Raw genomic sequence first — 18,681 nt, forward strand, 5'->3', positions numbered from 1 at the left:
AAGACAGAGAAGACTATGGACATTTTTCATGAAGATTTGCAACTATGGAATCCTTCATTGTGATTGGCTGCTGAGCCCTGTTACCATGGTAGTTTCCATAATGGCAGAGTTGGCATAGGACCTAGATTTTGCAAAGCGTACGTTATTTACCTCTCCTCACTCACACTTCGCTAAAGTGCAACAAAGTTCTAGGGTTACAAGAGATTCAACTGTAATAGGGAGATTTCCCTTTATTGTGTAGTTTCTTGATGCAGCCATAAGCCACAGACTAACAAGTTTACAGACAGCTTGTTAAATTTTGATGATTGGAATTAACCCTGCATTTCTAAGGAATTTCTGTAGACTAAATAATGATTTCAGAAACACACATTTAAAATTCCTTTCATACGCAATCGAGGATAACCAGTTACTACAAGCCACCAAGAAATAAGGCATGGGCTACATATGCACTACAAGAGAACTGTTGCTGATCTTGCACCATGTATGTTTTTGGAAGGTGTGTGTGTTCTCTATAAATACACACCACTATCAGTATACTCTTTGGTAAGGCATTCATCCTCATTACAAGTCCTTTGGACTATAAGCCATAGGTCGCCTACATGTAGTTGCTTGCTTACAAACATTCAAGCTTCCTTTAATAGCAGGCATGTAAAAAAATCACATTTACCAAAATACCATTTCTCATATATTGTCATCATTGTTGACATTATCATTTTGAGCCGAGAGATGTCAGAGCTGGCTGGCATCACGACCACTTTGCAGCTGAATTACTTAGTCCTACTGTAATCAACAAAGAATTGGCCTCTGACTCCGGAAAAGCTGGCTAGACGCATCGCTCTGTTTAGATGCAAGTCAATTGATGCTTCTATCTTGAGGATGTTTCACTAAAGAGTTGGGGAATCTGGCTGGAGATTTTTATTCTTGTTGCTGCTTCTTGAATGTTGCTTTGTTGAAGAGTCGGAGGAACTCAGTACGAGACGATCAGTCTTGCTGCTCCTGCTTCTTGAAGTTGCTTTGTTAAAGAGTCGGAGGAACTCAGTTGGAGATGATCTGTCTTGCTGCTGCTTCTTCTTGAAGTTGCTTTGTTAAAGAGTCAGGGGAACTCAGTAGGAGACGATCAGTCTTGCTGCTCCTGCTTCTTGAAGTTGCTTTGTTAAAGAGTCAGGGGAACTCAGTAGGAGACGATCAGTCTTGCTGCCGCTGCTTCTTAAAGTTGCTTTGTTGAAGAGTCAGGGGAACTCAGGTCAAGACGATTAGTCTTGCTGCTCCTGCTTCTTCTTGAAGTTGCTTTGTTAAAGAGTCAGGGGAACTCAGAAGGAGACGATCAGACTTGCTGCTGCTTCCTGAAGTTGCTTTATTAAAGAATAGGGGCAACTCAGAAGGAGAGTATCATTCCTGCTGCTGCTTCTTCTGTTGCTTCTCCACAGCCCACTGCATGGCCCATATGGCTAGAGGTCTCATGTAACCCAATGACCGGTAGATCTTCTTAGACATGTAGGCTTCGGGTACCTGATAGGCTAGACCAGCTTCTTCATAACAGGTCGTGTAACATCCCTTGGCAGTCTGGAAACCTTCCTTCCACATACCCTAGTAGAGAAATTTATTTTGTTACTTTTATTCTTCATTTATTTATTTATTTGTAGTTTTATTCTTACAGGGTGGCATTGTCAGTTTCAGAAGTACTTGCCAAAACATACAATCTATTATAATTGATATAATACAATCAGTAATATTTACATAATTAATAGCACAATTGAATTAATTAGCATTTTCAACTATACAGTGGTGCTCAAAAGTTAGTGAACCCTTCCAGAAAAAGAAGATATTTTCAAGTTTCCCAGTTCTACCAGGTTTTCAACATTTCTTTGTGAAGTCAGTTGATAAAATATAAATTTATTTCAATAAAGTTTGTTTCTCAGGGCTCGCCTAACATCGTAGTGTTGTTGTCTACATTCAAAACTCAGCAAAATGGAGTGCATTACTCTTTCAGCCTACAGAAAAGAGAAGAAATAGGGGTGCCATGACATTTAATCCTGCGATATTTGCTCTGGTTTCAATATTTCAGAGGGCATACATGAATGGTTAGAGTTAGGTTTGTAATTAGTTTTTGGTTCAGAATGATGTAAAGATAATAGTTGAAATTGCTATACAGCGGCCATATGGCGAGTCGAGTGTTTCGTTAATTTTCATTCTAACCACCTATATGCAGAGCTGTCAAGTTGTATTTTGCATTTTCAGTATTCTTATCCCCCAAAATCAGTATTTTGACAAAAAAATCTGTATTTTTACCGTGAGATAAATATGCATGCATAATGGCAAAGTTCCATCACTTCTTACATTGTTTTGCGCCCCACCGTCGCACACGAGACCAAAAGCTTCAGTCTAGATTTTGGTTGTTCCGCTGAACTGCGCTGGCTCACTCACCAATACATAGACTGAAGAATTTGGAGGCCCGTACCTACAGACAACGTATTAGCAGTAATGTTAGATCCAACATTCGACGGAAACCTGATTTTTTCCCAATCTTTTTTTGCACATAAAATCATAAAAAGTCATATAATGAAAAAGAAATTGCATCCATATTTACGGAAAAAAGGAATGAAATTCAGAAATATCATACCTTAGACCGCAGTTACCGCTAATTCCTTTCAAATTATGATCGAAACATCGTCATCTTTGATCCTTCCGTCGGTCAACGTAAGTTGCCATCTTGGATGACGTCATCATCCTTACAGAAGCATTTACCAGTCGCAAAATATCGCGATTTGAGCCGCTGCTTTGCGCTTGTAAACTACATGCGTGCGCTCCGAACTTGTCACCCGCAGTGATTCGCCAGGACATCGAAAATTCTAATCGGAAAGCGTTGATGGAAGCACAACTCATTGAACGTGGAGGGCAGCAACACACAACTGTCATTTTTTCATCTCCGCCCGAAAGCTCCCAGATGCTATAGTGGGGCGAACAATACCTTTTTTCTCTAATTTGTTTTTTCCCGTATTTCATCATGAAAAAGCGTACTGCCGTATTTTTAATTGATTTCCGTATGAAATACGGAAAAATCGTACTACTTGGCAGCTCTGTATATGTAGCTGGTACAAAAACTGTTAAAACAACTGATTTCGACTCGTCGTACGGCCGCAGTAGAGCAAATGCAACTGAGGTATTAGCATCAGGGTTTTGGAGGTTAGGATTTGGCTCAATGTGCAGATTTTTCATCGGAGCAGTTGTCACAGGAGCAAAAGTCATGAAACCGATGTACGTACCTCCTGTATCATGTTGGCTGCCAGGGCATAGGTGGTCCCGACCCAGACCTCCTCTCCTTGCAGACTAGTGTGGTCCACCTTCCCGCTGGGTCGCATGCCATTCATCGCCCCAAAGGTTCCCTCCTTGATCCCCATCACATTCATATCAAAGATGGTCTGCAGAGCGGACCTGATGTGGTCCACCAGGAAGACCTGGTCCTGGTCCGGTACCAGGTCGCAAGCGCGGAGGTACCAGTGCCCGCAGGTCTGGTCAGCCATGATGCTGTCGTGGTAGCTCTGGTCGCTGCTGTCGTAGTTGAAGTATCGACCTGGAAGACAAGCAAACTGAAGCATGAAGGGAAGCGCCTTGTCTGTGCACATACAAATTAATCTGAACTTATAAAACAGTGAATAAGTTGTGGGGTTTTGTATCCTCTTTTGAGATCAAGGTCAGAAGGTGGTGTCAGTCAAAGATTAAGAGTCAAATAGGACAAAACATTGTATTTTTACATGGACATAAATCAATTTAGCTTGTCCCGGTTACCCTTCCGGGTCGAGCTTTGATTTTCATAAATTTTACAAGCCGTGTTTGTACCAAGTTGGAGATAACAAGCATTCAAAGGATCATGTGACATAACAAGAGGGTCATGTGGTACAGTGGTGGGAACATTTGACTCATGATTACGTTTTGAGCTCAAATCCTTGTTCAGCCATTAGCTCCACTTTAGACCAAAAAGGACGCGAGAGTAAATTCTGTTGTCTATAAGGTCAGCCACTATGATTGATTAACTTAGATGTAAAAGTTTTTGTATGTAATTGGTTATACCAGATTGGTGTTAATGCAGCAGAATTAAAGCTGTGCTGCCGAGTTCCTTGGGAGTTACTACAACGAAAACAAAGACATTTTGTTGTATGCACAGGATATGCACTTAAACTTTAAATCTTTGTATCAAATGACCATTGTGTTTGACAGGCCAAAGACAAATGAATACAATCCTATCTACCTCACTATCTAGATTGAATAGACCTACCATTCCAGAGCTTCTTCTCATATGTATTCTTTCCTTTTTGAAGTATTTCAGAATATTGTCTCTTGGCTTGGTCGTCTCTCTGAAGAACGGCCATCTCACACATGCACTTCAATGCAGCCAGATACAGACTTCCACAGTATGCACTGTAATGCAATCAAATATGAATTACCTTATTGTGGTAACGTGTACAATTAAAGTTTCATCATTATAATATTTTTATAAATACGGTATGGGGAAGGGTTACTTTGAATGTGTTTGATTGTATGTACAATGTAAGGATAGGACATTAAATGGAGGACCTTAAGGAGAGTCACCACCTTTGCACGTTAAAAACCCACTGCACTCGGAGGAATCCCCAGTGTAGTGGTCCCCCTGCACCCCCACCCCTATTAGTTATATCAGGAGGAGGGACCCCACCTGAGGGTCATAGTGATTCAGTTTGCTTTTTGCCTCCAAGGCCACAGGTGATGCCAAACAAATAATCATGAGGAGATATAACCACTACATCAACAAAATTTCTGCTTCTGTTTTTAAGGCAACTTTTGATAAACCTATGTTGGCTCAGAAGGAGAGGTCACATTGGGGAATGCATGTTTGTTTGTTTTAAAGAGCAATGCATTATTATGTTGCAGAAATTGCAACATAAAAATGCATTGGATGCAAATGCAATGGATTTTAAATATCCTAACCTGTTTAGAATTGATGTCGCCTTCATGCATCCCCTTGAAAAGGTCTTTCTGGAGAAACACACATTTTTGTGAGTTTACTATGGGCGAATATAAGTGTGCAATTATGGTCAGCATGTGAATTTCCCTCATTCTACGATCAGAGTCCAAACCCGTGAAAAACTATAGACTGAAATCCAAAATTTGCTGTGAAATATTCGATGATGTTTCAACAGAAGGTAGAAAAAGACTATTTGGGGTTTTTGAGACGTCTGGGCAGAATTTTTTTTTTTGTTTTAAATACTTCTGGTTGATCCCTCTCATTGGATGCTTGCTGGAACAGATGATCAGCGTAGGCTTACCCTACCACCTGATAAAAAATAATGTTTTCTGTCAAAACGTTGTCATGGAAAATATTTCACCATGTTCCAATTTGGATTTATAACTTATCAACTGTTTCAACCGCAAGTGCAAGGTACCTACCTGACTCCCTTAGACGTCCAAGCATCATACGTCTGATCGGCTGTTCCCATGTGATCAATCAGTCCGTCCCGATCTTTGTCTTGGCTATCAGCCTTAGCCATTACAGTCTGCATTCAGAGAAAAAAAAAAACCATGACATCATATTTAGTCTTTATCTAATAGTGGAACGTTTTGGTCCAGTGGATTAGTCATTAGTCCTCTGACTCAGGGTCGTGGGTTCAAATCCAAGCCATGGCGTAGTTTCCTTCAGCAGGAAATTTATCCATATTGTGCTGCACTCTACCCAGGTGAGGTAAATGGGTACCTGGCAGAAATTAATTCTTTAAAAATGCGTGTGTGCCGTACGTTATTACAGGTAGGGTAATTCCAACCAGTTAACAATCACTACTTTGATCATGGTTCACATTTTTATATAACCGGTAGTTAGAAACTTTGCTCGTTTGCACACACATTTATGTTCAATAAAACAAAAATACTAATAATATTATTCAAAATCTATACAGAACTTGAAACAATGTTTCAAAGTGCTGTATAATGTGCTATTCCTCGAATCTCTGCTGACAATGTGGCCCCAATCACCTCTCTTGATGAAATTATGGAAAATATAAAAATGAAAATAAAATAAAATATGAAAATAATGATATAAAATTAATTTATAAAAATTATGAAGACATAATTTGTAATATGGATTGAAAAATGAGGATTGAGAGAGAATATGAGAAAATTGGACTCATCAAATTATCTGGGTTCCTGTCGCCGCGATGTTACATTCTCAGAGTAGCCAATATATTACCATTATTAGAGTGTGGTTACTTTCATAACACTTGTCAAAGACACATCTTCCCTTTAATAATCTAATTCTAAAGATATAAAGGGGGGTCTCTATGGCATCTCATGTTTTCTACGTAATGATAGAATACCCGCCTACCTTGCATTTAGGCCACATGAAGTCCAGGAACTCTGTGTCCTTGGTGATAAAGTAGTCCCTGTACACCATCAGGACCATCTTCAGGTTCAGATCCTTCCATTCAGCCGTGTCGTGGAACCAGTAGCAATTCAGCTTCAACCAAGGATCCTCCTCTGTCACGCAACACAATAGAAAGAAACAATGAGGATTTTTAAATGTACATGTATATTCATTACAGGTGTCTTTAGCCTTGGTAAAGGGACAGTCATGTAACCTCGACTTGAGTATCATCGAACAATACAATACTAATATAAAAAAAACGTAGAAGTCATTGAATGCATTTTTACCCATTACAATTTAAATATGGCATTTTTCCAAGCTCTTGTAACGATTTAAATTCAAATCAAGCACCCTCTCTCAGTAGTTTGAGCACTTACTGTACTTTACATATTTAGGAATTGGATATTAGAAAGCTACAGACAAAGATCATATCCTAGAATTTTAAGCCCTACAAATGCTTAAGGTGTTTTATCTAAACAAGACAAAACTATGCAGATTTCCAATTTTTATCGGACACCAATCAACTTAAAGTCTGAAGTAAAATCTGTTAATTTATCCAAGTAAACACACTTTTAGTTTACATGTATATCCTTTACACTACGATTGTTTTGAGGCACATGCATTAATAGAATCTAGTAATGAAATTGAATAGTGACATGCACTTTAGGGGGATTACCGGTAACCAAAACTAAAGACAGGCATTTAATATTGGGAATGGTCAATAAATATTTCTTTTCATCCATTCACTAACTGATTGATTCTGCCAATTCAAATATTTTAGTTGGGTCAGTTGGGTTGCAGGCAACATTCTTTTTTTTTTCTTTTTGTAGCCTTACCTGGATTGCCTACATCATGAGGAACGCATCCAGTGCTCTTTCTTATAGAGCTCAGTCCTGATGTGAGATCTTGAAATCTATCCTCATCTTTATGGTCTACATAGTGACCTGTATAGAGAGAGAGAGAAAAAAAGTTCATCATTGCTTCTCACATACTAATACTACTACTACTGCTACTACTACAACTACAACTACTATTACGGCTGCTGCTACTACTGCTACTACTGCTGCTGCTACTACCACTACTGCTACTACTACAACTACCATTACTGCTGCTGCAACTACTACTGCTGCTGCTACTACTACTACTGCTACTACTATACTACTACTACTACTACTACTACTGCTACTACTGCTACTACTGCTACTACTGCTACTGCTACTACTGCTACTACTGCTACTGCTGCTGCAACTACTACTGCTGCTGCTGCAACTACTACTACTACTACTGCTGCTGCTGCTGCTGCTGCTGCTGCTGCTACTACTACTACTACTACTACTACTACTACTACTACTACTACTACTACTACTGCTACTACTGCTACTACTACTACTACTACTACTACTGCTACTACTGCTACTACTGCTACTACTGCTACTACTGCTACTACTGCTACTACTACTACTACTACTACTACTACTACTACTACTACTGCTACTACTGCTGCTGCTGCTGCTGCTGCTGCTACTACTACTACTACTACTACTACTACTACTACTACTACTACTACTACTACTACTACTGCTACTACTGCTACTACTGCTACTACTGCTACTACTACTATTACTACTGCTACTACTGCTACTACTGCTACTACTACTACTACTACTACTACTGCTACTACTGCTACTGCTGCTACTGCTGCTACTGCTGCTACTGCTACTACTGCTACTACTGCTACTACTGCTACTACTACTACTACTACTACTACTACTACTACTACTGCTACTACTGCTACTACTGCTACTACTGCTACTACTGCTACTACTACTACTACTACTACTACTACTACTACTACTACTACTACTGCTACTACTACTACTGCTGCTGCTACTGCTGCTACTGCTGCTGCTACTGCTGCTACTACTGCTACTACTGCTACTACTGCTACTACTACTACTACTACTACTACTACTACTACTACTACTACTACTACTACTACTACTGCTACTACTTCTACTACTACTACTACTACTACTACTACTACTACTACTACTACTACTACTACTACTACTACTACTACTACTACTACTACTACTACTACTTCTACTCCTACTACTACTACTACTACTGCTGCTACTACTTCTACTACTATTACTCCTTCTTCTACTATTAATAATACTGGTTGAAGATGAACTAGGATTAGACCATTTGGGATGGGGCCTTATGGAATTTAAAAAAAAAATGGGTTAATATCAAGTGACAATTTACCAAATAATACATACCAAAGTCATACTGCACAGAGAGCTCCAGTTTGGGCCATAACATGATGAGTGCAAAAGAGGCATAGAAATGAACATCATAGGTATTATACATCCTGTATTCATGACCTAAAAAAGAAATACACAACAAAAGATAAGGATTTTAATATTATTTTTCAAAATGGCCTTTTTATCTGCATGAACAATTAAGAAATAAAAGGACATCAATATTTCAATACATTACCTCTATTGTGTGAGGGGTCAACAACATACAAGCCCAGCTTCTGAGTAAACCTCTCAATTTCCACAGCTAAAGATTCATAATTCACCACAGTTTTGAGCAGTGATTCGTGGTTATCAAATTTAGTTCCAAAGTAATAAAACAAAATATTACATTGTATGTACCAGGAGAGAAAAAATGTGTAAAACTTTAGAGAGCAACTTTTAGGGCTTACTAGCAAAAATTTGTTACATTGTATCAAAATTTATGATGGAAACTATAGGGAGTTCCAAGGCTCTTATATACACGTAGCTTTCCAGACATCTTTTGGGCACTTCAAGGGCGATTTCAACCTTCCACCTCACATAATTTTTTCCCCTTATACAGTTTTTCACTCCTTTTTCTATTTTGTAAATGAGAAAAAATTGAACTGACTTTTCCAATGAGACTACCCACCCACAGATGTACACACGAGTGGATAAGCATTGCAAATCTTACCTTCTAAATACCCGAATCTGCCATATTCTCTCACAAGAGAAGGCGCCCTGGTGTGGGTGTTGTTTTCGCCATTGGGGTACTCTTCATCTACATCAACCCATATGCCTCCGCCGTCCGTCATGAAGTAGAGTTCATTGAAGAGAGCCGACTTGTACCAAGCAGGAAGTAATCTGACGGACACCAAACACAAAATAATAATTGTCAGTCACCTCGGTAGTGAAGTAATAGTAATAACAATAATAGCCAATTTTTAAAAAGCGCTTTTCCAAGAACGGCTCAAAGTGCTTTACACCATATTGTTACCCCGGTCATTGGATTCATTTCAATCCCGTACGAAAAGTACACAATTTCCACTCCCTTGGGAGCATTCCTTGCATTCATCGCAGCCTCATTATGGCGCTGGCAAATCCAAACATATAATATCTTTCGCATCCTACCATAGATTTTGCTTTAATTGAAGCTCCTGAAAACATCATGGTAAGTAAGAAATAGCTTTGAACCATCAGGCATTCACACATTTTCGGGAGAGATTCAATTCCATTCATTGATTCATTTTCAGATGTTGCAATACAGAATGTATAAATGTTAAAAGAATAGGTAGCACCTATTATAACTTTACGCTTGTCGAGCAAGGTGCTTCCTTCGACAAAAACAGCAGGAACAAAAGATCATTTTCAAATTTCATGATGGGATTTTACAAAAGAAAGCTAAGAAAAAGAAGAATCACTCCCCCAGAACTTCATACAGAGCAATACAGAGCAATACAGACTCGGGTTAATTAAGAATAGGATGATAGCACCTTCTGCATGCCTGCATCTCAACACAACAAAAACTTTGTCAGTAATATCAAACATTCAGCCGTCATAGTGACCTCCACCTTCAACTTGAAAGAGAAATTGAAGCACGACAGGCGATAGTTGGTTAAACTCATTTAACCAACCATCTCCCCCTAGTACCAAGATCTCACTAACTGCTCGAGACTATTGTAGAGGATGGGTCCTCTCAAACGCTTGCACATTTTGCAGCCAACATGTACCGCTGGAAATAAAGAGCTGTGCTACTTGCCGATATTGTGGCTTTGAACAAACTGCACACCACATTACTTTTGAGTGCCCCAACCCAGGACAACCAGAGGACAAGAGGTTCATGTCATACAGTGGCTGAGTAACTTCCTTTATGAAATTTTACCTCAAAAGATTTAAGAAAAACAAAACAGGAATTTATGGACAAGGAAAGAAGCAGAAGAAAGGGAAGGAAAGAAGTAGAAAGAGAAGAGAAAAAGAAGAAAGGGAATTATAGGAGAAGATGACCATAACTTACTCATTATTAAGAATAGGATTCTGCCATTCATTAATATGTTTCTCCCAATCTTTATACTCCTCAAGGGCATGACTGCACAAGGCAATGGCTGAGTTCCCGTCCCGACCAAACCATCTCGTGTATCGCCTACGGATCAAAACAACAAGACAAAGAGACAAGCCAAGCTTTGATTACATGATGTAAAAATCTCTGATTGGAAAGTGTAATAAAGACCAAATGGCAATAACACAAAGTTAACAGTAGATCAACCGCTGGGGTGTTGCAAGAAAATTGCAAACAATTACAAATCCAATTTTGGTCCCAAAATCAATCACTAGAATTGTAATTCATTGCAAATTTTTATACTCAAATGCTGATCTGCTTCTCGAAAGAAAAGTTTAAACTGATTCACTATATAATAGTTAAAATTGATATGTCAATTTCATTTCATTTATTTATTCCAAATTCTCATCAAAAACACACAACATGCAAATCACAGAATACACTACATACAAATAAAAATACAAAAATAGAAATACATTTAACAAGAGAATAAATGAGAATATGAGGGGCCAGCATAGGCCAATGGCCTTTCTAAGGCTTGGCTCCCGAGACCATAATATAATCATAATAACCATAGAAGAGCATGGGCGGAAATCTGTTCCCAAATTGCAAATATTTGCAACAGAAATTTGCAATTGATTGCAAATATTTTCCGGCAACACCCCACAGGTGAATAAAAAGCTATATACCTGAAGTAAGATGAGTTTTCAAACTGAACCTTAGGCATATCCCAGGAGAGAGCAAATTCTAGTAGACCCCGTTCATTGGCTTCTACATGGCAAGATGATACTACGGCACCGCCTAACGTCTCACCTTTCTCTGTCCGGTCACTGGGTCCTGGTAGAAATAAGAACATTCATTTAATAAAAATAAATTATATGGTCAACTTGTATGTCGCTGCTACTATAATTGTATACATGCTCTACTGCGCTTGATACTTGGTATCATATTAATACCCCGGCTGTATCTGAGCCGCCATATAGGCGCTGAAGCATTCAAGGAATAAATCCTACCGGGTACCCATTCACCTCAAGTGGGTTGAGAACAGCACTATGTGGGTAAATTTCTTACTGAAGGAAAACATGCCATGGCTGAGATTAGAACCCACATCTTTCTGATTGCAAGAAAAGAGTCGTAACCACTAGACCACGAAGCCCGCATTTTAGCTTAAAAGACAATTTTTATTGGATATGTATATATGAAATCATGTCTTTGAGCATTTTGGGTGTGACAGATATATGATAATAGGCTTCACTTAAAATCTGCGTGAATAGTGGACACAAATTTGGTCCAAAAGGCACGAGACGGAAGAAAAATGTTGTGAAGCCCTGTGGCAAGACGCGTTTCCTACTCTAAACATGTCATGGGAAATGTTTAGGGGATTCCCCCCCACCTCGCCTGCTGCCAATATATGTACAATGTACATGGAAGGTGCCAATCTCACCTTTAGTGGTGTTAAGTTGTCCATCTGCTTTGAGGTCATTCCAGAGCTCTTTGAGTTGAGATGAAGGATTAAAGGATGTACATGTCGTCACCGTCACGTCATCCTACACATAAATTGTACAACAAGAAACATCATATGAAATCAGAAATAAAGCATTAAATATCTTACTTGAGGAAATCAAATTAGGTATTGTGGAGCATTGTGGCCCAGTGGATTAGTCTCTGGACTTTGAAACAGAGGGCCATGGGTTCGAATCCCAGTCATGGCGTAATTACCTTCGGCAAGAAATTCATCCACATTGTGCTGCACTTGACCCAGGTGAGGTGAATGGGTACCCGGTAGGATTTATTCCTTGAACGCTTCAGCGCCTATTAATATGGCGTCTCAGCTACAGCCGGGGTAATAATATGATACCAACTACAGTGTATCAAAGCGCAGTTGAGTATATGCACATAGTAACAAGCTATATAAATGGACATATTATCATTATTATTATTAAGAAAGAAAAGATGAATATGTATGAAAGACATTTTACACCCAAAATTTGAGCTAAAATTTATTTTCTATTGTTCCAATTCACTATTGGAATTGGACAGTAGGCCTATCTCTTAACTTTTAGAGGAATTACATGTACTTCCATCGGTATCCATTAACCTCATCTGGGTTGAGTGCAGCACATTGTGGATCAATTTCTTTCTGAAGGAAATTACACCATGGCTAGGATGCGAACCCACGACCCTCTGTTTCAAGTCCGGAGACTAATCCACTGGGCCACAACGCCCGATCCACGTTAAGCTCTAGACATGGAGATAACTTGGCAACTTACCCCATCAGCTGCTGCTATACACATAGTACACGGTTGCGTAGGATGACCATCATGGAATAACACACCAGAGGTTGAGGCTGAAGAATAGCCTGTGTTCCACCTTCCTCCTTTCCTAAATAATTGGGGTACAAATGGATTTAAAGAGAAATGGTTTTAAAGTGATTGGTTGACATTGGTTTGACTTTAAAAAAATCTGAGCTGGAGGGTCACACTTGTCACCTATGTCTGTGATATGTTACAAAAATGAAGCCCAGAAAAAAATTGCGTTCGAAAATAATTATTTAGTGCTTCAAAAATTGAAATATAAAGTGACCGGAAACACCATCTTACTTCCATCCCATACACTTATGTGTAGTATTTAGGTGCACTTGTACACATGTTTCATCTTGGTTTGAAAATTTTTTAAATCATCTGCTCACAAAGTTTTAGCAATACCTTTAAATATATTGAAAATGAATTTAATTTGAATATGTACAACAGTAGTGTCATAACAGACAGAGGCCACTGACATTTCATTTACTTTTAACAAGTAAATGTAATTTGAAACCCATTAAAATTTAAATAAAGGTTATAAGAAAAATTAAATTGAACTTAAATATCTACAAATTCAAAGTACTAATAAAGACAGACCAAGGCTTAATTGCATGAAATAAACAGATGAAATACATCACAAATGTTCCATTGCTTTTGCTCTGATGAAAAATCTGCATGTTAAACCAAACATAAAACCTAACCTCCCACATTAAATAAACCCTAAACCCTTTTTTTCTTACATTATTATGAACAAAAAATTCTACTACAATCCTATAACCATATACCTTCTGAGCTTTTGAGACTGGAGCAATTGTCGCAGAAGCAAATGAGCTAGATTTAAAATTAATTTCATTACATTTTAAGACATATTTCACTTATGGTATATTAATTGATATTCAGGTGAGTGTTGAGATTTTTCAAAGGGGAAATGTAAGCCATTCATGAAAGGCACCACTGTTAAAAGTGATTCTTCTATTATGCATGTGAAATGACTATTCCATGCTTTTAAGATGTGTCTAATTGAAGTCACTTGACTAATGATCAAACTATGAAATGGTCAATGCTGGTCTGGAAGAGTATTCCAATTTATGCATGCACCTTACAGCTACTGGCACTTACAAATTATAAGCTTTTCCCTATGCCTGCTTTTTACATTCATTGGGGGCTTGATGAGCTGAATAATTTCCTTTTTTCCCTACATTTTACTTCATACTAATTGCAAATTTTCCTAAATGAATTTTGGTAATATTACTTTTTCAATTTATCATAATTCAATCAAAGATCAACCTGGGCCCCCTAATATGATAATGATGATGAATAAAGAAATAAATAAAAATTTGGTAGATAAATGCACAAATACATACATAAATAGATAAGTAAATATTATATAAATAAACAAAGAAATATGATAAATAAATAATTCAATCAATGAATTAAATAAATAAATTAATGAATTAATAGAATAACATAAAATAAACTCAAACAAAATAAAATATTATCAAATAAAATGAAATAAAATAAACAAAATAAAATTAAAATTAAAGAATAAAACAAAATAAAATAGAAATTAAAAAAAAATAATGTCATCATTTGAACAATCTTACCTAACCACTGTTTGTAAATGTACTACATTGGTTTGCACTGAAATTTGTTAGCACTCAAGTCATTTGGACACTTTAATTGTATGCTTGACCTCTGTACAAATGAACATAAACATTGTACTTACACTTCCTTAGACATTGTCTAATATAGCACCATGTATATACTGTGCATTTGATAGTGACTGAAAACACAACATTTTGTGATGTGTGTGAGGACCAGGATTACTCCTTAAAATCACAGACATCCTTGAGAGATAGACCTTTGAAGTTGTCAGAAAGGAACACTAAAAGGTTAGTTTGATTGCTTATTCATGTATCTGTATAAATTGTTGGAGTTAAAATAGAAAATAGATGATCTTTTTATGGTACTTATGGGAGAAATGTTGATATGTATAATGTTTGTACATTACTACTGGAAAGGAATATGGATTAAGTACTGATATAGTTAACTTCAACTTGCGCTGCTTTAAGAAAATTAGTAATAATATTGATTGATTCAAAGGTTGACTTTGAGAGCTCTCAAGTACTGCCATTGATTATAAAAGATAAGACTCTTTTATCCATGTGTAACAATTATTGTAACTTGTGTACCCATATTTCTTTTAGACCAAATTAAGTCATAGTTAATCATGTGGCATGAAGTTGAAAAACCAGTCTGATCTAACATAAAGCCAGTGAGTATTTGAAGGTACATGTAGATTTATAGATCATTGAAACATTTATTGTTATTGGTGGTGATTTTTTACCTGATTGCTAAGAAAGCATGAATGCTTGTAAGCAAGCAACCAGAGTACCGACGGCTTAAGGTCCTCTCCGAAGGACCTGGTACTGAGGATTAATGCCTTACCAAAGGGCACTAGCGCACCAAGTGGGAATCGAACCCGGGTCACCGGAATACGAATCCCCCGCTCTACCAACTGAGCTATCGCGCCTCCACATGTTACATACTGCAGTTCCCGTTACTTAATGGGGGGGGTCAAATTGACCCCCCTTCAAGCCCCCCCCCCACAACGGCACTTGGTGACTTTTTTCCTTGAAGTCTTGCGCATCTTTTGAGACATAATTTGTGGCACCTGGGTACGCAGTGCCAAAATCATGCAATATTTTGTAAGTACATATCAGACCCCAAATTGCTCAAAAACATGATTCCGTGTACTATGTCAATGCAAATTGTGTTTTCAACTAAAAAATCATAAATGTATGATTATCATTACTTTTGTTGGTTTCCGTCTCACCTGCATCACGCGGTTCAATATAGCAGCAGTGCTGACTTTGAATACTACTCTAACTCGCACAAGATGTTCAGTGATACATGGTTACTCTTATGTCCACTTTTATTGAACTAGACCAATAAACTTACAGAGATATGATGGTTATTCAACAAAAAACCCAACATGGCCAAAGTTCATTGACCTTACATGACCTTTGACCTTGATCATGTGACCTGAAACTCGCACAGGATGTTCAGTGATACTTGATTACTCTTATGTACAAGTTTCATGAATCAGATCCATAAACTTTCAAAGTTATGATGGTAATTCAACAGATACACCCAATTCGGCCAAAGTTCATTGACCTTTGACCTTGGTCATGTGACCTGAAACACGCACAGGATGTTCAGTGATACTTGATTACTCTAATGTCCAAGTTTAACGAACTAGACCAATAAACTTTCAAAGTTATGATGGTAATTCAACAGATACCCCCGATTCGGCCAAAGTTCATTGACCCTAAATGACCTTTGACCTTAATCATGAGACCTGAAACTTGCACAAAATGTTCAGCGATGCTTGATTACTATTATGTCCAAGTTTCATGAATCAGATCCATAAACTTTCAAAGTTATGATGGGAATTCAACAGATATCCCCAATTCGGCCAAAGTTCATTGACCCTAAATGACCTTTGACCTTGGTCATGTGACGTGAAACTCATGCAGGATGTTCAGTGATACTTTATTAACCTATTTCCAAGTTTCATGAACTAGGTCCATATATTTTCTAAGTTATGATGACATTTCAAAAACTTAACCTCAGGTTAAGATTTCGATGTTGATTCCTCCAACATGGTCTAAGTTCATTGACCCTAAATGACCTTTGACCTTGGTCATGTGACATGAAACTCTAATAGGATGTTCAGTAATACTTGATTAACCTTATGGCCAAGTTTTATTAACTAGGTCCATATACTTTCTAAGTTATGACGTCATTTCAAAAACTTAACCTCAGGTTAAGATTTGATGTTGACGCCGCCGCCGTCGGAAAAGCGGCGCCTATAGTCTCACTTTGCTTCGCAGGTGAGACAAAAACAATAGAAAAACAAAGTTTAGAAAAATACATAATAATTTAAAAAATGAAATACATAGAAAATCAACAAAATTAAGAATACAAAATGTTTTTGTAGATATTTGTTAGAAATGTAATAAAGTATATTTTCACCAAAAATCATCATTCTTCTTTTTTTGTGCACTTATTTGCATAATTTATTAATTAAAAGATATAAACAATTAATATTTTCGAAAATTTTACTTTACAGTCACAAGAGTTAAATGGTAGAGATTCATGCTTATTAAATGCTGACTCGCAGATTATATGTAGTGCACAATCTTATTGAATGGTACAAAGTATCATGCATCCTCTAAGCACAATTTGGCCAATGCGGTGATACTGCACCCATCTGGGTTTTAGGTGTGATTTCATGTCATACTCACATTTTTGTGAAACATGCCCTGTTTAACAGAAAATCAGCAAAGACAGAATAACTTACTTATCTGCAGACGTGCCTGTCCCATTCTTCCATGTGAACATAATAGAGACATCGGCCGCTGCTGTTCCGTTGTTATACACATCCCATACGAAGACGCCCACTGGCAGTGAAGTCTCCTATTGATCAAGAAACAAATTAGGAGGCATTACACAAATATGGTAGAGAATTTTTACCCGATTGCTAAGAAACCATGAATGCTTGTAAGCAAGCAACCAGAAGATTGATGGCTAAGGTCCTCTCAGAGGGACCTGGTAATGGAGTAATGCCTAACCAAAGGGCACTAGCGCACCAAGTGGAAATTGAACCTGGATCACCGGAATCCAAACCCCCACTCTACGGACTGAGCTATTGCACCTCCCTAAAGATTAGTCTGACAAGGAAATATGGTGTCACAGGAAAATATCTGCAAAGAAATTTCAGTGGCAAATTCACAAGTGATGGATCAATTTTAACTATTAAAGAAAATCAATTGAAATTGTTGATCAATGCAAGAAGCAGACTACCCATTAGCAGCAGGTCTCTTGTTGATCAAAACAAATCAGGGGCATTGCAAACAAGAGTGTAGTCTCACAAGAAAATAGTGTTGCAGGTACATATTTGAAATCAATTGCAAACTTTAGTGCCAAAATCACAAGTGATAGATCAATTTTAAATATTGAAGAAATTCAAATGAAATTTGTTGATCAATGCAAGAAGCAGACTGCCCACTGGCAGCAAAGTATCCTTTCGATCAAAACAAATCAGGGGGCATTACACAAGAGATTGTAGTCCGACAAGAAAATATGGTGTAGCAGGAAAATATTTGCAATCAGTTGCAAATTCACAAGGGATAGATCAATTTTAATAAGCAGTTCAGAAATCAAAGTATTTATGTCACGTGTTACCATTATTTCTGTCATTTTCAACCTGGCATCAGGGGTGGACCTCCCCTTCAAATACAGAATTAAGATCAAGAAATTACAGATGAGACTGTTAAAGCTAAGTAAAAGAAAGAACTCTATTCAACTCGGCTATGCCTCATTGAATATAACATCTTTTTTCTTCACCTTAAGCTTAGGCTATATTTTGTATTATCACCCGTATCAGATATCTGAGCTGGTAATTTACAAAACCGTATTGCCCTAGATTCATAAATATCGGGAAGGGATAGGTATATTATTTGTAATTTCCTCGGTCTCAATGCGCATATTTACTTTGCATGCAGAGACGACGCAAAATATACCTTTGTATTTTCCCGGTCTCACATCCGGGCATTTGAGGATGCGTATAAAGAGATACGCTTCATA

The 18,681-nt window shown here is 37.7% G+C and overlaps 1 protein-coding gene across 2 annotated transcripts in view; it reads right to left on the reverse strand.

The window, feature by feature from the left end:
- Positions 1–413: 413 nt before the first annotated feature.
- The window catches only part of LOC121415224 (non-lysosomal glucosylceramidase-like), a 35,165-nt gene continuing 16,897 nt past the window's right edge, over positions 414–18,681 (reverse strand). For both annotated transcript variants that reach the window (XM_041608397.1, XM_041608398.1), the window contains exons 6-18: positions 17,396–17,511; positions 12,997–13,108; positions 12,171–12,273; positions 11,416–11,563; positions 10,685–10,810; positions 9,365–9,534; positions 8,671–8,775; positions 7,225–7,332; positions 6,350–6,501; positions 5,422–5,528; positions 4,274–4,416; positions 3,264–3,571; positions 414–1,587 (exon numbers count right to left, since the gene is read on the reverse strand). In XM_041608397.1, the coding sequence (XP_041464331.1) occupies positions 1,390–1,587; positions 3,264–3,571; positions 4,274–4,416; positions 5,422–5,528; positions 6,350–6,501; positions 7,225–7,332; positions 8,671–8,775; positions 9,365–9,534; positions 10,685–10,810; positions 11,416–11,563; positions 12,171–12,273; positions 12,997–13,108; positions 17,396–17,511 (1,896 nt within the window). In that variant the 3' untranslated portion in view covers positions 414–1,389. The remainder of the gene's footprint in view (positions 1,588–3,263; positions 3,572–4,273; positions 4,417–5,421; positions 5,529–6,349; positions 6,502–7,224; positions 7,333–8,670; positions 8,776–9,364; positions 9,535–10,684; positions 10,811–11,415; positions 11,564–12,170; positions 12,274–12,996; positions 13,109–17,395; positions 17,512–18,681) is intronic.

This window comes from Lytechinus variegatus, chromosome 5 (genome assembly GCF_018143015.1).
Source record: "Lytechinus variegatus isolate NC3 chromosome 5, Lvar_3.0, whole genome shotgun sequence".
In the NCBI taxonomy this organism is placed as follows: domain Eukaryota; kingdom Metazoa; phylum Echinodermata; class Echinoidea; order Temnopleuroida; family Toxopneustidae; genus Lytechinus; species Lytechinus variegatus.